General features: G+C 38.5%; 2 protein-coding genes and 1 pseudogene across 11 annotated transcripts in view; 1 reads left to right on the forward strand and 2 right to left on the reverse strand.

Annotated features, from left to right (window-relative positions):
* Nucleotides 1-2321, reverse strand: part of SPAST (spastin) — a 53651-nt gene extending 51330 nt beyond the window's left edge. For 3 of the 7 annotated variants that reach the window (XR_014234767.1, XM_082356763.1, XM_082356762.1), the window contains exon 1: nt 1606-2321. Coding sequence is in view for 6 of the 7 variants with exons in the window: in XM_082356763.1 (XP_082212889.1) it covers nt 1606-2020 (415 nt within the window). In the remaining variant the exon portion in view is untranslated. The remainder of the gene's footprint in view (nt 1-1605) is intronic. The other 4 variants (XM_082356761.1, XM_082356760.1, XM_082356759.1 and 1 more) reach the window with 4 other exon arrangements.
* Nucleotides 1838-25605, forward strand: DPY30 (dpy-30 histone methyltransferase complex regulatory subunit). 3 transcript variants are annotated; one of them, XM_082356862.1, is made up of 6 exons: nt 1838-1855; nt 15233-15331; nt 15431-15502; nt 15588-15635; nt 23153-23295; nt 25267-25605. In XM_082356862.1, the coding sequence occupies exons 3-6, from the start codon at nt 15467-15469 to the stop codon at nt 25337-25339; spliced, it is 300 nt and encodes a 99-aa protein (XP_082212988.1). In that variant the 5' UTR covers nt 1838-1855; nt 15233-15331; nt 15431-15466; the 3' UTR covers nt 25340-25605. The 3 variants fall into 3 exon arrangements, with proteins under 3 accessions (XP_082212988.1, XP_082212987.1, XP_082212986.1); XM_082356861.1 differs by lacking the exons at nt 1838-1855; nt 15233-15331 and adding an exon at nt 15093-15192; XM_082356860.1 differs by lacking the exon at nt 1838-1855 and having other exon boundaries at nt 15124-15331.
* Nucleotides 17572-20070, reverse strand: LOC309611853 (transmembrane protein 33 pseudogene; annotated as a pseudogene). Its single transcript has one exon. The product of its transcript is annotated as a transmembrane protein 33 pseudogene (transcript).
* Nucleotides 25606-27439: the final 1834 nt, after the last annotated feature.

Below are 27439 nucleotides of genomic sequence, written 5' to 3' on the forward strand. Positions count from 1 at the left end.
TCTTCAACGTTCTTAACCTCCACTCTGTCCTCACACTCCAAAACCCATGAATACCTGCCTCCTTCCTTATATCCTACTTCTCAGTCCAAGGCCTCACAAAGGAAATAAGTTTCAACAAAACTGAAATTCTAGAACAGTTTCTGGAGTTGGTAGTGGAGACACTACAAATGAACTGCAGATTGCTTTTTTTTTTTAAACTAATGGACAATGAAAATGAGTAGTTAGAGGGAAAAGAAGATCTCAGCATACTGGAGTTGGGACGAAAGGAGGGATTTTCAAAATGCTATAAGACTCCTTCTAACTCCATTTATCATCTTCCATAAAAAATTTGGCATTAGCAATTAGCATAGGCTTGGAATGACCTGTTTTAATCTTTTGAGCCTCAGTTTGTTCATCTGTAAAATGCTGATACTAACAGTACCTTCACCTCACAGGGTAATTGTGAGGACTAAACAGATAACACATGCAAAGCTAAGAGCACACAGTGCCTAGCCTATAGAAAGACTAAAAAACATTAGCTTAAAAGAAATCTGAAGGATGTAGTACCCTTGCTTTCATTCAGAAATAGAAATCTTTAAATTTTATTGTAAAATGGTATTATAAATTAGTCCTATTCACTCAATTTCTTTAAAATTTATTTATTTATTTATTTATTTATTTATTTATTTTTTGGCTGCATTGAGTCTTCTTCATTGCTGCGAGCGTGGCCTTCTCATTGCAGTGGCTTCTTTTGTTGCGGAGCACCGGCTCTAGGCGCGCAGGCTTCAGTAGTTGTGGCTTGCAGGCTCTAGAGCGCAGGCTCAGTAGTTGTGGTGCATGGGCTTAGTTGCTCCGCGGCATGTGGGATCTTCCCGGACCAGGGATCAAACCCGTGTCCCCTGCGTTGGCAGGCGGATTCTTAACCACTGCCCCACCAGGGAAGTCCTCACTCAATATTTCAATTTAAAAATTTAGAGGTTACCTTGGAATACTTACTTAGATGAGATCAAATTAACCAGGAGCAAAAGTTTTGTACTAAAATAGAACTTTATTGAAAAATACTTAGAAGTCATTACATTGATAAAAATGACTGTTATGAAACTTTTAAAAATAGTGCAAATTCAGCTGTAATCATATGCAGCTGTTCCTTTCAAAACTGAGTCACCATTTGTTCTTTTTTTCTGACACTACAGTACTCTGCTTTCACTAAAAGCCTATAACAAGGCACAGCTTCTTCGATATCAAAACCTTTTGGAAAACCTGGCTCAGAGGAAGCCACTCACTGTTTACAGCGCTAGAAAGGATCTGTGTGGTCACTCTAGGACAACTGTCACTGTCACCAGCACGTCTGGGTGTCTCATAGGGACTTGGGTCATGCAGAAGTGTAGGTGTAGGCTAGTGTCTGAAACAAAGTCACCGGCTAGGGTGCCTGAGAGGAGAGAGGTGTTTAACTGAGAATCGTGGAGGATGAGGGTCTAACCCGAGGAAGCAGTCTCGCCGGGCAGATCAATTACGGGGGAGCACCGCCGGCTCCCGCAGAAAAGGGACGCAGGTGTTGCCCTCCCTCGGCGACCCCACCGCTTTCTTCTCGGCGCCGCCGCCCTCTCCCCCCAGGCCCCCAGTTACCTTTCTCGTCCTCATCGATGCGCAGAGCAACGGAGATGTACTCGAAGGCCTGCTTGTGGAAGGCTCGGACGCGCTCGGCCTCCCCGCCTGGCACTGGCGCCGGGGGCGAGGCCGAGGCCGGCGCCGGCGCGGCCCCGGAGCTCCTCTTGGCGGCCATGAGGGCGCGGGAGAAGCGCTGGCAGAGCCACACGAAGAGGAGCCCCAGGTGGAAGGCGACCAAACGCAGCAGCGCGAAGCCTACGAACAGCGGGTAGGAGAAGTAGTACAGGTTCCGCTTATGCGGCGATTGGGGCGGAGGGGCCGGCCTGGGGGCGGGGCGGGAGGGGGCCAGGCAGTGGGGCGGAGGCCTGGGAGGCACCGGGCTGCTGGGGCCGCCGGAGCCTTTCTTCTTTCCTCGTCCACCCGGAGAATTCATTCACAGCTCCCACTGCCGCCGCCGCCATAACCCGCCTCCCGCAGACCGACGGCAGCCAAGCGACGGCGGCGGCCACTGGGACGGCAAGGGCCACAGACCCTCACGCGCCCGCCTGTCCCAGGAGCTCGGCACCCCGGCGCGCTGCTCTTCAGCCCCGCCCCTTTCTCCTTGCTCGGCCAGGAGCACAACCCCTTCTCCTCCTCCTGCGGTCGGTAGCTCCTGCCCCTCCTCTCTGTCCTCTCAGCCGCTTGGTAGCTCAGAACCGCGGCCGGGCGCGCACGCGTACGCGCACGCCCTCCCGAGTCTTTCTCAGGCGCGTGCGCGCACGCCGCCGTCTTTGTTGCCCTGAGCTCTTAGTGCGCGTGTGCGGCGCCCGCCACTCCGTCCGTTCCCCGCGGAACTACATTTCCCAGTGCAGTTTGGCCTACGTCTGCCTTAGGGACCGGTCGCTCAGTCGACTACGCTGACCCTGGGAGCTCTTTAGCAGGGAACTTAGGCTGTCAACTCACTGGAGGGACCGCTGCAGCTTGGGGTCGCTCGGCTAGTTCTCAGGGTCATCTTACGGTGTCATAGTTTTCTTATATTTCTTTCAGTATTTTCTGCCAGTCTTCCGCAAAGGATGGTTGATCTGAGTTCCATCACAGAAGTAATGGGTCCCAATCTAGTAATTATTATGAGAGCACAGCAGTTGTAGAGGCGTACAAAAACTTAAGGTCACCGAAAACGAAACTGTTAGCTCATTGTGATGAAATCATCAGTTCCAGAGATTTAATTAAATTAGTACGTGTTTACATGTCTAATCTGAAGAACTAATGTTTGAATAAGGGAATCCTTAGGTTTTGCTCAGTAATCCCATACTTTCTGAGCAATTCAGACTGGGCCTTTTTTTTTTTTATTTTTTAATTCTACTCGACTTCGCTTCCTGTATTCTCATGAGCTGCAAGCACAGAACCCTGCTTCCCAGATCACAGAGGTGGAAGCACTAGGTTAACCATACTCTCCTAGAAACTGGAATCTTGGATGGAAACACACTGGGGTAGACGATAGTAAGAACTGAGTGTTCTAAAGAGCTGCTCTATCAGTTTATTTCATTGAGATCCCCAGAACTACCAGGTTCCTGGACTGGTCACTTACTTGATAACCTATCCCAAAACTATTCAGTCTATTTCTCTATTTTTCTGCTTCTGTTTCTCCTTCCCTTCTTCTCTCCTTTTCTCCCTCCTACTATCTCCCTATCTTTTTTTCTCTCTTCTCTTTCTCTTTTTACTTGGAATAGCCGTAATTGTTTCTTCTTGCCCAAAACTAAGGAATACTAATTGAAGTAAAAACCCCATTGTTTACAGTGTGAGGTTTACAAGTGCTTCCAAGACTCTCCACATTCTGGCCACAACTTTATCTAGCTTTTCCCCACCACTACTCCCCTACAAATGTAGGCTACTGCAAAAATGACTTACTCCCTGTTTCCCTCTTACTGTTCCCCACCCCTTTTCCTGCCTCTGTGCCTCGGCCAGTTCCTCATTCTGAAATGCCTTCTCTCTTTCACATCTGATTCATTTCAATTCCTAACTTCCCTCTTTTGAACCCTGTGGTACTTTTTGTTGTTGTGTGAAATCTATTAGATTTATACATACATCATGTAAACAAGATGTATACAATGGGCCCTCCGTATCCGTTGTTCTGCATCCGAATTCAACCAACAGCAGATGGAAAATATTTGGAAAAAAATTCCAGAAAGTTCCAAAAAGCAAAACTTGAATTTGCCACATGGCCTGCAACTACTTACATAGCATTTACATTGTATTAGGTGTTGTAAGTAATCTAGAGATGATTTCAGGTGTATGGTAGGATGTGAGTAGGTTATATGCAAAAACTATGTCATTTTATGTAACAGGCTTGAGCATACGGCTTTTGGTATTGGGGGGGGGTGGTTCCTGGAACCTACCCCACACACCCAGGAAACTAAGGAACAACTGTATAACATATATATAATGTAAAGAAAAATAATAAAATAAACAGCATCTATTTTAAGAAAAACTAATGTAACCAGTTCCTTGAAGCACTCTGTGAGCCCCTCCCTAATCTCAAACTCTTTTCTCCCCCTCTAGAGGAAGCCACTAACCTGAATTTTGGTTTTTGTTTTCCACCGCCCCGCCGACCCGCCTCCCCCCGCGGCCTGCGGGATCTTAGTTCCCCGACCAGAGATAGAACCTGTGACCCTTGCAGTGGAAGTGCATAGTCTTAACCACTGGACCTCCAGGAAATTTATCCTGAATTTTGTACTCATCATTTTTTTCTTTTCATTTTAGCTTTGTGTATACATTAACATATGTAAATATGCTGTATAGTTGCCTGGTTTTTACCTTACACAAATATAATCATACTGCATGTATTCTTTTTTTAAAAAATTAATTAATTAATTAATTAATTTATTTTGGCTGTGTTGGGTCTTCGCTGCTGCGCACGGGCTTCTCATTGCGGTGGCTTCTCTTGTTGCGGAGCATGGGCTCTAGGCACGCAGGCTTCAGTAGTTGCAGCACATGGGCTCAGTAGTTGTGGCTCGTGGGCTCTAGGGCACAGGCTCAGTAGTTGTGGCACACGGGCTTAGTTGCTCCACGGCATGTGGGATCTTCCCGGATCAGGGCTCGAACCCATGTTCCCTGCACTGCGAGGCAGATTCTTAACCACTGCGCCACCAGGGAAGTCCCTGCATTTATTCTTCTTAATTTGATTTTTCTGCTCAATATTAAGTGTTTGAATTTCCTCCTTGTTGATTTGTTTTCACTGCAACTGTTAAATGGGTATTTAGTTTGGTGCCAGCCTTTTTGTTTTTTTGTTTTTCCTTAAGTAACTAACTTTTTAACTTAGCCAAGACACTGCCCAGTAGTAGAGTGGCTCTAGAGTCCGACTGGTTGCATTCAAACCCCTGCTCCCCCACTTTCTGTGAACTTGGACTAATGACTTGGCCTTCACATCTGCAGTTCAGCTTCCACATCTATCATCAATACATACTAATGTAGTAGTAGGCAGTGCCTGGAATGAAGTTGCAACTTGATATTTGTTGAAGAATTGTTCTCCCACGTCTACATATATACTATAACCCAACAAAAAGTATTGGCAAGTTTCTGAGCACTCTTTGCTCTTTACCAAGACCACAGTTATCCTCAGGTCATTTTTCTTTCCCTTAGAATTTCTTTTCCTCCTACTCCACTGTCAAAATCCTTCAAGGCTTAACTCTAATATTATCTTCTTGATAAATCCTTCCCTTATCACCTCCAGCAGAAATGATCAGATTTTTTAATTCTTACGACAATATGGTTGTGTTACTCTATGGCTGTTCTAATATACTGTCTTGTGTTATTGTTATTTAAATACTTTATCACCTCTTGATATAGATTATAAACTCATTTCAAGACAGTGGCCAAACTTTACATATTTTGGCTCACTTTCTGCACCTAGCCTGATGCCTTGCTTATGGTACTCATATAATAAATATTAATAATTTGAAAAATGATTCAAACATGGTAATTGTTGTAGATTTCTGTTGCTGTGTAATAAACCACTCAAAAACTTACTGACTTAAGATAACAGCCATTTATTTACTCACAGTTCTGTGAGTCAGCAATTTGGGCTGAGTTTGGCTGGGTGGTCCTTCTGCTGGCCTTGCCTGGGTTCATTTATGTGAATGCAGTAATCTGCTGCAGGCTTGACCAGGGCTGAGTGGCCTAGTTATCTTCATTCACCCGTCCAGATGCTGGTGGTGGCTATTGGCTGGGGCATGTATCTCCAGCAGGGTATTCCAGACTTCTTTATATAGCATCTGGCTTCCAAGAGAGCATGAGTCGAAGATGCAAGGCCTCTTGAAGCCTAAACTTCAAAGTTGCACAATGTAATTTCTGCTGCATTCTTTTGTCAAAGCAAGTCACATGGCCAGCTCCAACATAAGAGATGGGAAAATAAATTCTACATCCTTATGGAGGAGTAGCAAAGCCACATTGCAAAGAAGTGTATATGTAGGGATGGAAGAAATTATTGTGGCCGTCTTTGCAAGTAATCTACCACAGTGATTATATGCAGAATTTCCTTTTACCTCAATTTCAGATTAGAGCTTAAGATGGATTGCTCATCTAAAAAAGCATTTCCCAGTCACTTTGCTGAGTCATAAAAACATTCCTAGTTTCAATCATGAGGTAAATTAAGGTAAGTTTAAGGAGACAACAGCAACAATGATGATGATGACGACTACTACTACTACTGGCTAACATTTATTGAACCCATATTCTAGGCTAAGCAGGTTAACTTTTACTGTTGTAGTCAATCATCACTATTTGAGTTAAGCATTCCGGTCTCCATTTTTTTAAATAAGGGATTTGAGGCTCTAACAGTCTGTTACTTGCCCAACATCACATATTAGTTAATGACACACACTACTTTAGGGTTTTAAGGTTAAAATCTAGGCTTCCAAAGAAAAACATTTTTACATAGACTGTTTATATTTTATTAGTCATGATATAAATATATCATTAGCCCCTGGAACAAGAGTGATCTTTCATTCCTGAGCATCCAGGTATTGAGTTTCTGCCCCCTGGCCTCTCACTTGCTAAGTCCCTGCTATCCAGTTGTTCTTAATATTGACTGCTTTTCTGTACCTTTGCCATTTTTTTGTTTGGTAAAAATATGGGCTTGAGAGTCAGAAAGACTGGGGTTGGTATTTTGGTTCTGCCACTTATTAGTTGTGTGTTATGGAGCAAGTTCTTTAATTAACTCATCTGTAAAATGGGTGGAATAAGAATTAAATTACGAAATGAAAGAATACACCTAAAACCTCCTGCATAATACCTGCAATGTAAGAGGGCTCAATAATTTTATTTGTTTTTATCTCTTACATGTACAATGGCCTTCCAGAATTCAGACTCTACTAGGATCTCAATTTTTAATGATCTCAGTCCACATTTTCTGCCCCTTGGAATTATATCTCAGTCAAATCCATTTTCTGAATTAACATCTTTTAAAACTTGTTTCAAGAAAAATAGTGCCTGGATATTACACTGGCTTTATAATCTCCCTGGACTGAAGATCCTAACCTTCTCAGCCATTTAACCTACAGTGTGACAGCCTCCCAGTTTTTAGATGGCAAGAACTTGCAGGACACTTAATCTTGAAGGGAATCTGGGCCAGTTTCACCAGGACAAAAAGGAGGAGCTGAGTACTGAGCTAACTAATCCAGGACATTTGGTCACTTTATCACTTTAACCCATTAATTTATTTAGAAAGTGACTACTGCTAAATAGTTTTTTTGGATATTTTAGCTCTCCTTCTCTTCTAAGGAACTCCTCAAACCTTCAGTTTGAGAGATGCTGAATTATTTGAAATAGGGACCAATGACACTTATTAAAGACTTCTTTTCAATTAAAAAAAAAAAGGAAAATAAAGTGGAGCACCTAGAACCAAGAGAAGAGATGACTGATTTTGAAAAAGGCAGAAAACTTAAAAGAGAGAAACAGAAGGCATGGTTGAAGGTAGGGAATGGGAAGAGTAGAGTAACAATTAGGGGATTATTATCCTATAGCTGTGTTAATAAGCAAAAGCATCGTTGCGGACAATTAATCATTTCCTCATATTGAGTTCACATTGTGACATATATTAATCATTCATTTGTTCAACAAATAGATATTAAGCACAGACAACGTGCCAGCTGATGAGTAAGTTGCCAGGATATAGTAGGGAATAAGAGCAAGTTTACAGTCGAATACAATGGCTAAAAAACTCAAATAACAACGAGACACAGTGGTCAGACATATAACATATATGAGTTCCATGGGTGGGTGTGGAATTCAAAAATGTATATATGATGTGAATAATAAAGATTTTGAGAAATTGGAGAGTAGCCTTCCCTTATTAAATGGGACAGCTGTTACTCAGCTCCGGCTGATTTTTGCCTTTCAGAAATGTGTGGCCTCTGTTGCCAAAGTTTAAAACATATCAAGAGAAACCAGAATTCTGAATTTTTATGTGAAATTTATTGCTGAGGAGATTCTGGCTCAAAAGTTTAAAACAAACAAACCAAAACAAAACTGAGGCACCAGTTTGAGATTCTCTAGTTTACAGAGGATTTGTTACTAGTGAAAGTGTGAATGAGCTCATGTTTTTGAAATAGTATTAGGTGTAACAGTATAAATTGTTACCTAATTTGCTCAGCTCAATTTTTAAAGCTGTGAGGCTATGGAAGCGTAAGCGGAGTCAGTTAATACTGGATATTAAATGAATTCCTCCATTTAAATTCTTTGTTAGTGTTTCAGTCTGTATTATGTCCTCTCCACCCCATTCCTCCCTGCTTTGCTTAAATAATTATTCTTTGTTCCAAACTGCTCCAAGGATACCTGCTTACATTTATCTCAACCTCATCTGAACTCCTTCAGAATTTGTGCTCTATATCATTCATCTTAACCTTTAATCAGTTATCTTTTTTGTCATTTAAATGTATGACATATGTATGTCTGATAGAGCTGAACTAGAATACAAATTTATGAGGGCAGGCACTGTAACTTATATTTATCTTAAGCTCTCCAAGAGTTTAGGATCCCCAAGTTAACCCCCAGATTTGGTGATTTGCTAGGACTCACAGGACTCAGCATATAGTCATACTCACAGCTATGATTTATGACAGCAAAAGGATACAAAGCAAAATCAGCAATGGGAAAAGGCACATGGAGCAAAGTCTGAATGAAACCCGGCATCAACTTCCAAGAGTCTTCTCTCAGTGGAGTCACACAGGACACAATTCTTCCAGCACTGAGATCTGACAACATGTGTGAAATATTGTCTACCAGGGACACTCATAAGAAATTCAGTCCTGCTGATCATGTAGGCACCCTCTGCCTAATACATACTAAAAGTCCAGACTCCTAGAAGGAAAGCACGTGCTTAACATAAACCATATTTTTTGCACAAACATTTTAGGCCCAGTGAGTCACTCTCATCATTTAGGGGAAGTTTTATATCAGTGTAGGGAACTGTTTATCATTCAAATTCCTAGATACCAGACAATCTTGCAAGCAGGCCTTCCTAAGGCCAGCAGTCTCAGGCCTGCTATGTTAACTCTCTTCTGCATATGCCTCATAAATACGTGGGTAAAGGGAAGAATAAACTGGAAGATTTTTCTTTTAATGCTGTCATACAACCGATTAGACTCATTACTCATATAAATATTCTTCCCCATTATTGCCTGTGTTACAAATAATAAGGTGACATATTTTCCAATTTAAAAAATTTATCTAAATATTTTTGGTCTTTTTTTGGGGGGGCCATGCCACTCGGGATCTTAGTTCCCTAACCAGGGATCAAACCTATGCCCCCAGCAGTGGAAGCACAGAGTCTTAACCACTGGACCACCAGGGAAGTCCCTGGCCTTTTAATTTTAAAATAAATTCATGCTTTCGGTAAAAAAAAAAATGTTCAAACAATATAAAAGTTTGCAAAAAGCAAAGACTTCACTTCCCCTTTTTCCTGCTCCACAGGTAACCATATTTATAGTTTGTTGTATATCTCTCCAGGCTTTTTCCTATGCATATACTAGTATATACATGCAAAAAAAAAAAAAAAAAAGAATCTCACTACACAGATTTTCCTATAACATGCATTTTTCAGATGAAATTATGTTGTGAATGTTTTTACATGCCAGTACCTATAAATCTATCTCATTCTTTATTTTTTTTTAATAAACTTATTTATTTATGTATTTATTTATTTATTTTTGGCTGTGTTGGGTCTTCGTTTCTGTGCAAGGGCTTTCTCCAGTTGCGGCGAGCGGGGGCCACTCTTCATCGCGGTGCGCGGGCCTCTCACTGTCGCGGCCTCTATTTTTGTGGAGCACAGTCTCCAGACGCGCAGGCTCAGTAGTTGTGGCTCACGGGCCTAGTTGCTCCGCGGCATGTGGGATATTCCCAGACCAGGGCTCGAACCCATGTCCCCTGCATTGGCAGTCAGATTCTTAACCACTGCGCCACCAGGGAAGCCCTACCTCATTCTTTTCAATGGCTACACAGCAGTCCATTGTATTGAGATATCATAATTTAATCTATTCCCAATCTCTTTCTACTAAAAACTGTGGTACAGTAAGTATCTTTGTACCCTTGTACATTTTTGTATTTTTATGGGATTAAAATCACAGAAGTAGAATTAGTGTGTCAAAGTGAACATTCCATTTTATTTTATCTCTTTTGTGGTAAGCTCATACTGAGTATGAACTCTTTACATAATACGTGATAGTGAACATTTTTTGACTCACTACTCAGAATCCATTCCCTTTCTTCCCGCTTCCTAGCCATTCTAAGGTTTTCCCTTGTGAAACCCGTCCTGTCCCATTGCATAGCAGTCATGCAATTCAGGTGGTATTAACTACCACCAGGTCATATCTTCATCATTGTTCAGGGAAGGCAGTAATTTAGGTCTGTGGCAATCAGCACATGGCATCTGCCTTATCGAAATAACTGGTTCAAGTTGGATAGGTGAAAGAAAACTTCAGGCTTTTTTCTCATGGGTAGACCCATGAGAAGTGATGCTTTCCCTCCTGGAATGTGGAAAAGAAATCTGAATATGGGCTCTTGTGAGAAACGGCTGAAGTAATTGACAATTTGGGGATGGAAAGTGATATTAAGGTTAGCCTTTTCCTTCATTTTTATTATTCTCATTGCTGAGATATGTCTGTATCATAAGAATCAGAAGAATACACTTTATTCATGTCTTTTTTTTTTTGGCCATGCCACACAGTATGTGGGATCTTAATTCCAGGACCAAGGATCGAACCCGTGTCCCCTGCAGTGGAAGAGCAGAGTCTTAACCACTGGACCATCAGGGAAGTCCCTGTATTCATGTCTTTGAAAAGCCCATTTGGTATGTTCCTTGGGGATGGTGGTAAGTGTGCCTGGGCATGGAGTTTGGTAGTGAAGACAAGGGAACTACAGGTGGAGTAGTTGTCATCCTATGTTAGGCAAAAAAAACCCACTTCCTTGGAAAGTGATTTACCAAATCTGGAATATATATTTTTAGGTCTTCTTGAAAGGTGGTTGGTGTCCCTCCACACGAACTGCGTTCAGAGGGTCCATTTACACTCAATAAATTCTATGTATTTCTCTGCAAACACATTTGTGTGTGTGTGTGTGTGTGTGTGTGTGTGTGTGTGTTTGTGTGTGTGTGTGTGTGTGTGTGTGTGTGCTGGATCATGTTCTTTATTTCTCTGAGCACTTTCTCTCCCACAAATTATTTAAAAGAAAAAAACAGGTTAGAAACAACAACAATAATAGGTAGAACAATATCACAATAATGAAGTACTTAGGTTTCACTTAGATTTATATAACTTTTATTTACAAAGCAGTTTCATCTATCTAATCTCATTTGATTCCCTCTGTGAAGAATTGTTATGCTAATTATCTATGTGAAAAAACATGAAGCTCAGAAGTGTTAAACTATTTGCTTAATTCCACATGGCAAACAAATGAAGGAACCAGGTTTTAATACTTAACTAATCCCAAATCAAGTCTTTCTCTACTACACATATTGTATTATTCCTAAATAGGTATTGCCTGTCTAAATAGGTTAATATTTTATTAACAGAATTTGCATCATGTCTGTAAAAAGGGGGTCAAGAACAGTAGCAAAATTATTCTAGATTCTAGAATTCTAGTTCTAGAATCTATAACTACTATCTCCCTAAAACCCCAAGAAAGGAAGGCTAGAGACTAGTACTTTGGTGCAGCTGCTTGCTTTCCCTATAAATTCACTTCTTTTGGAAAAATATTTATCAAATATAAGAAACAAAAAATGAAAAGATGAATATAATAAGATCTTTGCCTTTGAAGAACTAAAAAATCTAATTGTGTTTAACTGTAAACAAAATATAAGGCAGGATGAGGTAAGTACCATAATAAATAGACATAGTGGAAGTAGATGAGAGGAGTACTGAACAAAGTTTGGTACTACAAGTCCAAATAAGAGCTAAATGTTATTCTCATTCTTTTAATTTATCCCACTCTAGACAGTACACAAGATATAAAGCAGAAACTAACAACAACAAAAAATAGTACACAATATTGCAAATTTCTGTCATAATGATCGTTTTCAGGGCCATCTTTTTATTTTAATTTTTTTTATTGAAGTATAGTTGATTTACAATGTTGTGTTAGTTCCAGGTGTACAGCAAAGTGATTCAGATATATGTATATACCTATGTATATATATATATTTTTTCAGATTCTTTTCCCTTACAGGTTATTACAAAATATTGAGTATAGTTCCCTGTGCTATACAGTAGGTCCTTGTTGGTTATCTATTTTATATATAGTAGTGTGTATATGTTAATCTCAAACTCCTAATTTATCTCCCCCCCTTTCCATTTTGGTAACCATAAGTTTGTTTTCTATGCCATACTCTTTAGAATTTTTAATTTCATATCAAAACAACATTCTGCAGTATTTTTAATTTTTATACTTCCTATAACTTTCTTGCTACTTTGTTTCTATCATTTCTAGCTGTTATTTACTTATATTTATTTATTTATTTTTGCTCAGCTCTCTGCTGCTATGGCTTTTTCCCTGAATCTTTCAATTAATATGTTGTAAATGTAAAAACTTTAGTGAAGCTTTTTTGTAAACCACACTGATAACTTTTTTTTTGATTGAGAGAAACCTGGCCTATAGTTAATTATTCTGTGCTGTTTCCTTCAGTAATCATTTTTACATTCTGTCCTTTTTCTTCAGTAGTGTCAGTGTCTTAATTAAAATCCAGTTTTAACTGTGAATCAACTCAATATATGTTGTGTACCTATGATGTACCAGGCACCACGTGAAGCATAAAGATATATAAAACAAGGTCTCTGTCCTGAAGGAGCTCACAATCTAGCTTCCTACTTTACTGTCAGTACTTAGAAAATGTAAATTAGCAGCTCTCAGTTACTTTCTGGAAGACTCTTTTGTTTTTGTTTTGTTTTTTATTTTTATTAATTTGGAAGTTTTTATGGCGTGCCTACTGTGTATTGGGAAATGTATGGATATATAATAACGATCCACGTAACTCTCCTCTTAAGTTTTCCCAATCATTCTCTGGTTTTACTTTCTGTTATTTTCCATTCCTGAAAAGCATTTAATCTTAATTTGAATCAATATATGTACTAGTCAGTTTCTATATCCTGTACATAAGCATCCACAACTTTGCATCAATTCTGCATGAAAAATTCTATATCTTGGGCTTCCCTGGTGGCGCAGTGGTTGAGAATCTGACTGCCAATGCAGGGGACACGGGTTCGAGCCCTGGTCTGGGAAGATCCCACATGCCGCGGAGCAACTGGGCCCGTGAGCCACAACTACTGAGCCTGCGCGTCTGGAGCCTGTGCTCCGCAACAAGAGAGGCCAAGATAGTGAGAGGGCCGCGCACCGCGATGAAGAGTGGCCCCGCTTGCCGCAACTAGAGGAAGCCCTCGCACAGAAATGAAGACCCAACACAGCCAAAAATAAATAAATAATAATTAAGGTGCTAATAATTAAAAAAAAAAAGACTTTAGCCCATATCAATTTCATTCAAAAATCTCCCACTAAATTTAAAAATAAAAAAATTCTATATCTTGTACATACGCATCCACATCTTTGCAACAGTTCTACATGAAAAAGCTGTCACCAATCACGATGCTAATCAAGTATACATTACATAAGGTGATTTTTTTTTTTTTAAGTTTTGGCTGTGTTGGGTCTTCACTGCTGCGTGCGGGTTTCTCTAGTTGTGGCGAGTGGGGGCTACTCTTTGTTGTGGTGCGCGGGCTTCTCTTGTTTTGGAACATGGACTCTAGGTGCGCAGGCTCCAGTAGTTGCAGCATGCAGGCTCAGTAGTTGTGGCTTTCGGGCTTAGTTGTTCCGTGGCACGTGGGATCTTTCCGGACTAGGGATGGAACCCGTGTCCCCTGCATTGGCAGGCGGATTCTTAACCACTGTGCCACGCCACCAGGGAAGTCCCAATCAAGTATACATTATAAAATAAAACTTTAAAAATGTATCCACAAGTCTGGCTCCTAAACAAATTTTATTTACTTTAGATTTTTAGCCATGCAGTTTTAACGGAGTAGTAAAATGACGTTGTATTCTACCTTAAAAAAAAACCTTGGGACTTTCCTGGCGGTCCAGTGGTTAAGACTCCACACTCCCAACACAGGGGGCACGGGTTTGATCCCTGGTTGAGGAAATAAGATTCCGCATGCCGCACAGTGCGGCCTTAAAAAACAAACACGTTAATGTTATGATCACAAATATTTCTGCATTTTTAGAGTTATGGCTTTATTCTAGTATATTGATATGCCATAATTTAGTCTCCAAATATTTTATATGAAGTTAAAATATTTTCATATTACAAAGTGCAACTACAAATGGGATTATTGAATCAAAGGCAGGCACTTTAATGAGTGTATCACTTATATTTACATTAAAATAAAAGGAATTTATTGGAATTACAACAACAATCCGATTTATTAGATCCTGTTTGGTATTTACAAATGTGTGTAGGAGGCAAATTGTCTTTTGTATTTTTACAAATACAATAGTATCAATAGTATCACGGTTTGGAAAGCCAGTTGCATATTGCTAATCTTGATACAAATGTAAGGTAGCACTAACGTGGCATGTTCACATATTTAAGGGCTTGAATAAAAGCTTACTACGAAACCCTAAAACATTGCTTCTTCCCCACTTTGGCTTTAGAGTAAAACACTGACATTCTTTCGTAGACAGTTGAGTTTGGGTCTGTGATTTTCTAGTAAGAACTATCCAGCAAGTGGTTTCGGTTCCGCGACGAAGAGCTTCGGCAGATTTCAGGCAGCACGGAGGGCTGGCCAGGCCGAACCTCTGCCGGCTGGCCTAGTCACTGGGTCTGCAGCAGGGGTGGCGCCTGCTCTGGGTAGGCAGGTCGAGGAACGAGTCTTTGGCAGACCCCGAGGCCACAACTTGCCGAGGTCACTGCTTTCCGCAAAGTGTATCGTAGAATCAAGGCTGGTCTAGATCCCTCCCAGCCCGGCCCCCACTGGCAGTTCTGCGCAGGCGCGGCAGTCGTGCGACATCCGTCACTTACGGCGGAAGCGGTTTGTGCTGGGAGTTGGTGGCGCGGTGCAGGGCTCTTAGGAACGAACGGCTTGGGCGCGGGTAATCAGCTCCCTTTTCCCCTTTTCTCTACCTCTTCTAGGTTCTTGGGAATACGGCGGAGCTTCCGGACCTGATGCGTGCGCCCGGTCGTGGACTGTCCCACCCTGTTCCTCTACTGCTCGGGGTGCTCCGCGCCCAGGTGGGGGTGAGGGGCGGGGACGGGGCTGGGCTGGACTCCATCCTGGTGTCTTCGTCTTGAGATCTCACGGGTAACTCACGGTTTTTCTTGTTTTCCAAGACTGGTATCCGGGGACTGTGACTTGCAGGGTCCACCATGGAACCAGAGCAGATGCTGGAGGGACAGACGCAGGTACCAGAAGGCCCTGGATTCAGGGTGGCGGTGTGAAGCAAGGAAGAGTGGCTGATGTTTCTGTGACCGGTGTTTTTTTTTCTAGGTTGCAGAAAATCCCCACTCTGAGTACGGTCTCACAGACAACGTCGAGGTAACTTGCCCAGTTCCTATGCCGTATCTTTGCGTCTCTTATGAACTGGAGAAAACTTGGGTTTCATTTTTACTAGGTTGCTTTGCACAAGGGAAAACTTTATCGTCACGAACGAAATAGTATCAAATTATGGGCAGCTTGTTTTATTAGCGGTACTAATACTTCGTGGTATGCAGACGTACAAATCAGCTGAGTCGAGAGGTTGAATTTTGAAAATGATATAGAGAAACAAACATACATTACTGATGGAGACTCAGAATCCTTTTGCTTGGTGGCTACTAATGCTCTGTTGGGATACTGCATTGGAAAAACTGCACATCACAATTAAGCCCATTGTATTTGTAACAGAATAGTGTGCTGGTGAAGTCAACATTTAGTAAATGTTGATATCTTTGCAGAGTACCGTAGTAGGTGCCATTGGAAGCTATAACAAGTAGTAGACACTGTTTTTGCCTTACATGGTTGAGTCTGAATTCAGAGAGTACATGTGAAAAATATACAAAAGAAGGTATACTTTTATAGAGCTTTTTCATACAAGTACTAAGAAGTTGCTGTCTAAAAGAAGAAGCTACTTTGTAAATGAATGAATAAATGCTGGAACAGTTGAATTAACTAGAGCTAGGTGGGATTGGTTAGGAAAACAGAGAGCTCCTGGAAGAGATGTGGGTGTTTTACGAGGCGGGGGGGGCAGGGGGGGAGACATAATCAATAATTAAGTTTGGATAAATGAGGGCAGGAGCATTTCCAAGTAGAGTAATAATAGTAATAGCTGCTAATATTAGTCCTTTTACTATGTGCCAGGCACACTCCTAAGTAACTTCCATGTATTTTCAGTCTTGCAAGGCTCAGAGAATTTGAGTAACTTGTCTAAGGTCACCAGGAAGTAAGTGGAGAGCTGTGTGTTAAACCTAAGCAGGCTGACATTTTTGAGGTGGAATTAAATTGTATTGCTGATCTTGACCAACTGCTAGAGTTCCCTGGCATGTGGAGTGACTACTCTGTGTCTATAAAATTGCTAGGAATGTTTGTTGGTTTGATATCAGGGTTAAGAAAATCTGAGTCTTTTCATAATGTAGTTTTTAATTGAACTGCTATGCTGAATCAGGTGAAGATACTCTATGCCATTTATCATTTAAGAGATGTCTTTTTAGGCATCAGCAGTCTTTTCTTGATGGTGCTTGTGTATGGAGGCAAAGCCATAATACAGTAGAGCAGTGATAGCAAATGCTTTTTTTTCAAACCCTCAGACCAATTTCCATGGTAAAGTGAGAAAAAAAATAAGGAGAGTGGAGTGAGTACTGATGATACATTATTTGGTGACTGGTTTTCTTCCATAATTTTAAAATGCCCGTTCTTTTATGAGTTATGGTGATAGTAAAATAATAATTATGCTTGTTTGTAAGTTTTTACTTGGTAAAATAGAGTTAACAACCCTATGTTAGTCCCTTCATTCATTGTATTATTTTATTTTTAATTTACTTGTTTGTGATATCTCGGAGTCTGGAAACCACTACTCTACAGCTGCTGCTGCTGCTTTTTGTCTTAGAATTCCATTTTATTTCCATTATTGACTTATAGTTTTTTTAGGTGGTTGCTTTAGGACTTATTGTACGGAAGTTTAACTTCCCACAATTTACCTTCAAGTGGTATCATATCTTTTCCTGTATGGTATAAGGACCTTATAACAGTATCCTTCCATTTCCTCTCTCCTGGCCTTTATACTATTGTTATCATATATTATATTTCTACATATGTTATAAACCCTGCAATTGATTATTTTTATTTTTCTTTAAAAAGTCAATTATCTTTTTTATTTTATTAAAATTTTTTTATTGTTTACTCAACATTATAGTTACTTTATTGCTCTAGAAAATTTAGTTTTTAAAACCATCAGATTACATACATAGTGATAATGAGACTACCCACCCCCCCCAACAATCAACTGTATATTATGAGGCTTCTCTAACTTGGTAGATAACTATTACAAAATTAGAAAAATAGCTGGTTACAGTTGAGCTATCAAGTAGGTATCACATTTCTGTAGATTGAAAAGTTGAATAAAAAGAAAACTGATGTTACTGATAAGTCGCTGAGTGTATATGAGAAATCCAAGCTACATGCACACAGAAAAAAAACTGGTTACAAAAACCATTATGTTACTCTGTATTAACATTTTGCAACGTTTTAAACATTTCCAATCATGCAACAATAATAAAGATCAGAATGAATTTTATAAAGGAGTTGATGGAAGCTCAACAAACGTATTTAACATATTATACAACTCAAATCACAGTTGCGTAACACATCCAGTTCTCCCAAATTTATCTATGCATTACAACATTTAAATGCACACTATTTCCCCCACAACTCCTCCTCTGGCCCCTTTCCTAATCAATAACCTTACCTATATAAACATTTCTGTTTAATCTTTTAAATCAGATTTGATGGGTAAGTATGTATAGTCTTCATTATTTCAGAACAGATACCAAGTTTAGTCACATGCTCAGTCTTCAGTTACATTCGTTTCAGAAAGCATCTGAACTGCTGCAATTGTCTATGAAAATTCAAGCCTAAGAAACCGAGAAAACTGGCAGTCAAGAATCTGATCTAAGTAATTGTGTAAACTACAATAATACTAAAACCTATGTGTGCACATTTCTAAAAGAAGGATTTCCTATTTGAGAAATGTTACTCAGTGGGTCTCTGAAAGGAAAACTGTCTGACTACTGCTCTTTGATGTAAAACACTTAGGTGACCACAAGTATTTAACCCAATTGGCTAACCATCTTAACAGTTGGGTCTTTTAAAAAAAAGTATTCAAAGCCACAGAAGTAATTATGAAAATAAAATTTTGGAAGATCATAGTATAAGATACATATAGAATTCCTATTATAATGGTACATCCAAAATAAATCTGTCTTAACAAAGTAGCACAAAATCAATTTAAAAACAATTTGAAATTAAATAGTGGGAAGTGTTTTTGTTAAAATCATCAACCAAAATTACTGAATGACAAAAGAATACTGTCTCAAAATATACTGAATTTACATGTTAATATTACCATAATGAACTCATGCCAGATATAAATTCAGATTACTAATTAGATGAAAACGAATTTTAGAGCTATTTTTACAAGAGAAATAAAGGTACTTCATGATAAAGGCACAGCAGTGTCTAAAGAATTTTTGGTACATTTATCACAAGATTTAAATTTCCTTAACTATTAACAACACATTACAATAAAGTTTCTCAGAAAGTGTTTAAAAGGCTTGATTTAACGTGCCAGGAAAATGATTTTCTTTTGAGATGCATTTATGTAAATTATGTAAATTGCAGTGAGGTCAGTTTTACACCTGGAATTAACCATCCCTAGCAGAAGTACCAGCAGCTAACAGTGCTTATTTATATTACACATAACTTAGCTGGATGTTAAACTATGCAACTGTTGGTGCCAGTCTTCTTATAAAGACAATGCTCTGGAGACGAAGTCTTCTCACAAACAGTGGGCAAGCAGGTTTCATTATTAGATGTTCAACAACAATCCTCCGTTCATTAAACAAGGTCCAGTAATACGGATTTCTTCTAGAGGAGTATCGAACAGTAAGGAATCTATGGTATATAAAAGGCTGGAGCAAACTTCCTTGACCCCTAAAAAGCATTAAAACTGTAGCAGGCATCAAGATTATTTCATGACAAGCGATGAATTTCAGAATATTCTGTTGAATAGCGCTGAATTTATCCAAGAGAGCTCTCAGCAGAGATAAACTATTTGAACCCTTTGCATCAAGGCACCTTTTTCTTGTATGTGGCAGTATGAAGCGAAGAAAATAACAAGACTGGGAAATACTCATTGTAACGGGGTGGGAATTGAGAAAGATGAGTGAACATAACAGGTAGTGGCAGCTGTCCTCTAACAAAGCCTGGGGCAGGAATGCTCTGCTTGACGGGAAGTGTAGTAAGCTTTGGTGCAGCCTCAGAGCACTAGCCAGAGCATTTGCCAGCAAAGCACGTTGGTGAAAGCTTGCTACTTCATGCAACCCACGGAGAGGCAGAACAAAGAGCAGTAAACTATGAAGAATCCAGAAAGCCACATTGCTGTGTCCAGTTTATTGGCCGTGATGAATTGCACTGCGCCCGCCTCTTGGGGGCCGTTCGGGGCCGTGTCCACCATGGGGGGCTTATTACACCCGCGTCTGGGAGGCTGTCGGGCACACCCAAGAGCACAGCTGGGTTTCTAGAAAGACCAGAGTGAAGGCAGAGCTGCGGAGCAAGGCCCAAGAGGGCCGACCAAGCGCCGCCGGCTCCAGGTTATTGCTGAACCCGGAAGTGCTCCCTTGACTTCCGTCCAATTATCTTTTTAAAAGAGGTTTAAACAGTACGAGGAAGGAGTGTTTCACGTTTATCCATGTAATTGTCATATCTGGGTTCTCCATTCTTTTGTGTAGATCCAGCTGGTGTCATTTCCCATCCTCCTGAAGGGCTTTCTTTAACATTTCTTGTAGTGGAGGTCGGCTGGGAAGGAATTCTTTAAGGTTCTGAATGTCTGAAAAGGTAATTATTTTGCCTTTGCTTTTGAGGTATTTTTGCTGAGTATTTGCTCCACTGTCTTCTGGCTGACATTGTTTCTGCTGAAAAGTCTGCTATCATTCCTATCTTTGCTCCTCTGTAGTTAATGTCTTCTCTTTGTGCTTTCAAGATTTTATTACTGGTTTTAAATAACTTGATTATAATGTGTATTGGTGTAATTTTTTTTTTTTAATGTTTCTTGTGCTTAGGATTCATTGAGTTTCTTGGATCTTTGGGTTTAGAGTTTTCATGAAATTTGAAAAAATTTCAGCCATTATTTCTTCAAATATTTTCAAGTATTTTGTTAGCTTAATTTACTAATTCTTTCCTCTGTCTTCTTGAACATATGGAATATATTATACTAACTGGTTTAATGGCATTGCCTATGCTATCTGTATCATTTCTGAGTCTGTTTCTGTGAATTGGTTTTTCTCTTCATTATGAGTAGTTTTTTCTGCTTCTTTGCCTGTCTGGTAATTTTTATTGGAGGCTGGGCATTATGAATGTTACCTTGTTGGGTACTGGTTATTTTTGTATTTCTTCAAATACTCTTGGGCTTTGTTCTAGGACTCGGTTAAGTTAATTGGAAACAATTTGATCTTTTGAGGTTTGCCTTTAAACTTTTTTAGGTGGGACCAGACCAACCTTTAGTTTAGACATAATTTCTTCCTCTTGTGTATTCTACCCAGTGCTTCATGTGTTATGAGGTTTTCCCATCCTGGGTCACAGGAACATGAACTACTCCTGGCCTGTGTGAGCTCCAGGGATTGTGCCTCCTGCTTCTTCCAAGTGGTTTTTTCTTCTGGCCTTGAGTAGTTCCCTCACACTCATGCTCTGATAAATACTCACCTGAAGACTGGAAGGCAGTCTCTTAGTCTCTTTCTATGCAACTCTCTCCTCTCTGTGAAAGTTTCCTTTTCAGTACTCTGCTCTGCAAGTTCTAGTTCTCTTGGTCTCCCTGAATTTTCAACTCTGTCTTCTCAACTTAGGGAAACTGCAGGGCTCTGCTTGGGTTCCTTCTCCCAGGGTTTCGTTGTATAAGTTCTCTAGGCAGGATGCATGCAGTAAGCTGGGGCAATCATAGGATTCACCTAATTTTTTCCCATTTTTGTGATCACTGTTCTACACTCTTAAAAGCTTAATCTGTGTGTGTGTGTGTGTGTGTGTGTGTGTGTGTGTGTGTGTGTGTGTATGTGGTTGGATATACATTTGACCCTAGAACAACCCAGGTTTGAACTGCATGGGTCCACTTAAAAGTGGATTTTTTTTCAATAGTAAATACTGTAGTACTACACGATTTCCAGTTGCTTGAATCCACGGATATGGAACTGTAGATACAGAACCACAGATATGGAGGAACAGCCTATATAAAGGGCCAACTGTAAGTTATAAGCGGATTTTTGGCTGGGCAGAGGGTCATGTTGTTCAGGCATCAACTGTATGTTTTTTAGATTAATTCAGGATTTTGACTTTACTAAAAGTAAGCATAGCAATTGGCACATAGTGGATAGTCAGTAAATGTCTGAATGAAATAAATGAGAGGATTTGGTCAAGGAGCTTATTATAGGATCTATCAGAGTTGCTTAGGCATTGCTGTTTCTTAATGAAGGTATTGGGATGTCGTGTAACTGACTAGTTTTTATCATATATGGGTATTTGTTGAAATTTACTGGTGAACTATAAGTTTCTTAATTCATGGGCAAAAAAATAACTGTTTCATACATTAAATAAGTATAGGTAATTATTTTTATTAAGTCCAAAAATTAGATTGAAAAATCACAAGCAAAACTAGATAAGTTACCTGACATAGTTCTGGCAAGTGTTTTTGGAAAGCATGGTATGTATGTTGTAGTTATATGCTTAAAGTTTTTTCTCAGTTTTTACAAAATAAAATTTTCTTAAAAAAAATTAAGTGTAGAATTTTTTTGTTTGTTTGTAATTGTTAACTCATTTATATCCAGTTCTAGTATGATTGGAACAAAGTTCATTTAAATGAAAGTGCCCTTAATACTGTTGTGTCTTTGAGATAGCCACTTATTTCTAAATTTCTGAAATGGTAGATTTTCAGAAGAAGGCAAAGTTTTCCAGTAAAGTAGTTTTTGATGCTCTGGATGTCAGGTGAATTTATATGAAAGGCCCAGATTTGGGGAGGTTCTTAGATGGAGGAAGTATAAGTCATCATTTCTGAAACATCATTTAAATATCACATTAATGATCTTTCCCATATTAGTCATTTCTTCTATTTTTTGGCTAATTTTACTTTATATTTTTTTCTTAAATTTACTCAGTTTTAAAAAATCATAGATGCATTTGTTTAGAAAAGAAACAAATGGAAAAGCATTCTCATTGCCGTAGAGGGTAACCTTAAAAATGAAAACAGTGAATACAAAACAGTGGTAATAAATTTTAGCTAGATTCTGTTGCCAGTTGAAGTCTCTAAGCCTGAAGCCTGCTCTCTCTGTTAAGAAGGGAGTTTAGCAAGTGTTACAGAAGTGTTAAAGACATGTTAGTGCCAAACTGAGACATTGTCCTTGATATTATCTGTGATAAAAGAATTGAAACAGGACTAGTTTTCTCACTGTGATTCAGTGCTACTTAGTGTCCATGTCCAGATTTTTTGAAGCACATTGTAAGGAGGTGTATTCTCATGAAGAAAAGAAAAGGGACTTGTATTTACTCCTAAAAAGGCAGAAAGAAAGAGAGAAAGTAAGTGTAGGATCTGGAGATAACGACATTAAAAGAATGAGATATTATGGTGCCTTCAGAAAATGCTTGAATGAAATTTAGAAATGGGTCTGATTTTATTTTGGCAGAAAGATTTGCAGTTCAATCAGCTTTCTAGTCATTGATTTACCTTTTCTATTAGTTTTATATTGCCATTAATTTTGGTTTAGCACTCAAAATAATCTAGTTATTTTTTAATATTCATGCATGTTTTTTGAATTCACTAGAGGATAGTAGAAAATGAGAAAATTAATGCAGAAAAGTCATCAAAACAGAAAGTGGATCTCCAGTCTTTGCCAACTCGTGCCTATCTGGATCAGACAGTTGTGCCTATCTTATTACAAGGACTTGCTGTGCTTGCAAAGGAAAGGTAAGATAATAGTGTCTGCAAACGGAGTTACCAGAAAAAGCAAAATAAAAACTTCCCTAGTTGAAATATCATGAGTTATGTATAGTTATTTTTTACTATATAAGGAATTTATAGATACTAAAGTTTTTTTAGAAACAAGTCAGCCATAATCTCAATTCAGACACTTATTTTTCTTCTAGTCTTAGATAATATGCATATTTGTAATCATGGTATACATGTAATTTTATATCTCCTTTTTACTTAAAATTATAAGATAAAACTTCTTCCATATCTTTACAGAGCCTTCATGATTATAAATGGAACTATAATATCACAGTTAACTTAGCCATTTTCTTGTTGTTGACCATTTAGGACCAATTTCCTTTGTTATTATTGATCACCAGGTAGTTTATCTGTTTTCATACCCTTTTGCTTTTGTTTAATTACTTTATGATAAATACCCAAGAATTGGTTTGCTATTTCAAATGACATGACTATTTTTATAGTGTTTGACACGTAATATCATATTTCTGTCCAAGAGTTTATCCTTAAAATTCTTCAAGTGTCATCATAGCCTCAAGTGCATGCGTGTTATAAACTTTTTTTTTGCCAAGTTGTTTTAATTTACATTTCTTTGTTAGCACGATTACAGTTTTTCTCTTTTCTGTACATGTTTTCTGTACAAAAATTCTTTTTGTATAAGTAAATCCAACAAGAAAATTTTGTTGTTAAGTTACATTAGTCAACATTTATTGGGTGTAAATTATGTTTTTCTCAAAGACTAATAATGAACACTGTAGTAAACTGACATAACTTGATAAGGAACTTCATGGAACATATCTGAGTTATTTAGAATAGGTGTATTACTTAGTTTTATTTTTTAATTAACTAATTTTTATTACTTAGTTTTAAGTTAAAAAATTAAATGAATAAACAATAAGTATTTGTTTTGGATTGTTGTATTTATAAAATAGGATTTATTTTTGACTGCAAGGTATGTCTTGGCTCTACTACTGACAATTAAAATATGGGCATCTTTTATGCATTTTTGTTCTTTCTCTAAAGAAGGCCAATATATCAGAAATTCTAAATATTACTTTAAATGCTAGAAGAAAAGAATTTGAAGAAGTTTTACAGTAACATTCTATTAGTAAATACAATTTTTAAGTAAGGCATTCTAGCAAAATAATTCATCAAATTAACTATAAATATTATGTAACAAGTATTGTCTCTGTCTAGTTAGTTCAAAAGGCTGTTTAAAGTGCTAGGAGAATGTTTTGAGATCATTCTAAATCAATTCTAAATATGCCTTTTTATAGTAGGGTTTAAAATAGATGTTTCCCCCAACTTTTCATCTTTGGACCTGTTTTATCAGCAAAAACAACATATGTAAAAGTGATAAATATGAAATAACACCTCTTTATTTTATTAAAAATTTTTTTCCAGTTTTGAGAAAAAAATTACATATGTCACTATATAAGTTTAAGGCGTACAGCATGATGGTTTGATTTACGTATGTTGTGAAATGATGACCACACAGGTTTAGTTAACATCCATGATCTCATATATAGATACAATAAAAAGGAAAAAAAGAAAAAAATTTTCTTCTTGTGATGAGAACTCTTAGGATCTACTCTTTTAACAACTTTCCTGTATGTCATACAGCAGTGTCAGCTATAGTCGTCATGTTATACATTATACCCCTAGTACTTAGAACTGGAATTTTGTACCACCTTCCTCCAACAACCCCTCTCTCCCACCTCTTAATTTTAAAATATGTTTAAGGGACTTCGCTGGCGGTCCAGTAGTTAAGACTCCGTGCTTCCACTGCAGGGGGCACAGGTTCGATCCCTGGTGGGGGAACTAAGATCCCACATGCAGCACGGCCAAAAAAAAAAAAAAAAAAAAGATGTTTTCATTATGGGGCAATACATTTAAATTAACATGTCTCGAATATAAATTTCTAAATTTTGGATTTCTTTTCCCTTACAGACCACCAAATCCCATTGAATTTCTAGCATCCTATCTTTTAAAAAACAAGGCACAGTTTGAAGATCGAAACTGACTTATTGGGAAGAACAGAAAAATTTGGTTTCCACTGTAGATTTACATGATTAAGAGGCAACTTTAATTGCCATGATTTTCCCCCCCATTTTGGAAGTATAAGAATCATCAGGACAGCAGAACTTATTTTGGAGTTGCAGAAGAAGACATATCTCCCTTATTGATTTAATCACATACTTATTTAATGAGTGTATTCTGTGCAATTTTTTCTGATTGTCTTTAACTTTGTTTTTAAAATGACCTTCAAAATAAACTGTTAAAACATCATTATCTTACAGTAGTGTTTGTTCTATATGACAAATATTTTATGTGGTTCAGTTGTTTTCATGTATTACTTATTCCTTGTGTCTTAGAATGCTGCAGAGTTTTACAACAGTGTGAAAATACACCAGAGTCAAGTAGCATATAAAAAAATCTCAGCCAGTTTTTCTAGCATTGTTCCTGGACCTCTTGGAGGGTAGGATTTGGGCATCTTCAGTTTTTAACAAACATTACCAGTGATTCTAATGCACAATAAATTTTTTTTTTTTTGTGCGATAAATTTTGGAGTGCTGTTATAAGCATTGCAGAGGGTGTACAATATCCTTCAATGCTATCAACCTTTATGGTATTAATATAATAATAGCTATCATTTATTGCAGTTCTACTATGTATCAGGCACAGAACTATTTTATTATCTCTAATGTAGCAATTCTGCAAAGTAGATGCTGTTATTCCCATTTTGCAGATGAGGAAACAGATTTGGAGAGGTTAAGCGACTTGCTCAAGACCACACTGCTGGTAAGTGCTTGAACGGGCATTCAAACCCAGTTCTACCAATGTGCTGCTGATAGCTAAGTGAGAAATACTTGTGCTAGTTAACATATTGCTTCTTTTTGCAATAAAACACACCAGCTAGTCCTTTTTTTGGGTCTGCTTACTTTGTCCTGTATGAAGAAATTGAGATAATGCACTAGCTCAGAAAAGAGAAAATTGAAGAGAGCCAGGAAGGATAAACATTCGGTGGAGCAGTGGTTTCTCAGCTGGGAGTGATTTTGTCCCCCCCTTTCCCCAAGGGACATTTGGCGATGTCCAGAAGCATTTTGGTTGTCACAACTGGAGTAAGGTGGGATCCTACTGGCATCTAGTGGGTAATGGCCAGGGATGCTGCTAAATATCTTAATGATGCACAGGACAGCCTGGGTGCCCCACCCATCTCCAAGAATCATCCAGCTCAAAATGTTAGTAGAGCTAAGGCTGAGAAACCCTGCTTTGGAAGCATATATTAAAGACATGTCTCCAAGCTAAACATGTGAAGGCAAAGTTAGAAATTTAATGCTGACGAGGTGTGTCTTATAGTTCTCTTTAATATAGGAAAAACATTTCAGTAGGAGTGACACTTTTGGGGAGGTGATATGATGGTTTTGATATACATCTGCAGATCTATAGGTTTGAATAGGAAAAACCTGGAAATATTGAGCTGTCAATATTTATGCTTATGTAGTAGTTTTTGCAACTATTAATTTCATTAAATTTATTTTGGTGATTTGACTAACTCATAAGTTAATCTGTCTATGTCTTTTAATGATATTTTAATATTCGAGTAAGTACTAACTGGGTAGTCTTTTATTAAAGCATCAATAATTTTATCTTCTTAACAGTTCTTCATTAGCGATTCACATCAGAGCCACTTGTGGAACTTTTCATATATAAATATATATAAAAATATATTAAAAATATAAATATAAATTATATCTCTCTGTGTTATATATCTCTATTATACATCTATATATTGATGCATACCTGGACCCTGGAGAGACTGATTCAACTGGGATAGAGCCTGGACTTCTGAATTTGACAAAAATTCTAAGGCATTCTGATACCACCTTTGGTTAATGACCACTTAGAAGTAATTCAGTACTCTGCCTAATGCTGCATGGCTTCCAGTGTTCTAATGAATTATCTTCAAGATAGGGCTTAAATTAATCTTAAAATCAATACTTTTTCTCTGTAAGGGCTGAGAATAGGCATGTCTTTTGCTGGCAGTGCACATCCTACTTAGCACTTACCATATGCCAGGCACCATGCTAAATACTTTACATGAATTGTCATTTAACCTCAA

This window comes from Balaenoptera borealis (assembly GCF_965194805.1).
Source record: "Balaenoptera borealis genome assembly, chromosome: 15".
In the NCBI taxonomy this organism is placed as follows: Eukaryota; Metazoa; Chordata; class Mammalia; order Artiodactyla; family Balaenopteridae; genus Balaenoptera; species Balaenoptera borealis.

Coding starts and splice junctions, on each gene's coding strand:
- DPY30 (XM_082356862.1), top strand. CDS start 15,467: ATGGAACCAGAGCAGATGCTGGAGGGACAGACGCAG. Junction 15,636..23,152: donor GTCTCACAGACAACGTCGAG/GTAACTTGCCCA, acceptor TGAATTCACTAG/AGGATAGTAGAAAATGAGAA. Junction 23,296..25,266: donor GCTGTGCTTGCAAAGGAAAG/GTAAGATAATAG, acceptor TTTCCCTTACAG/ACCACCAAATCCCATTGAAT.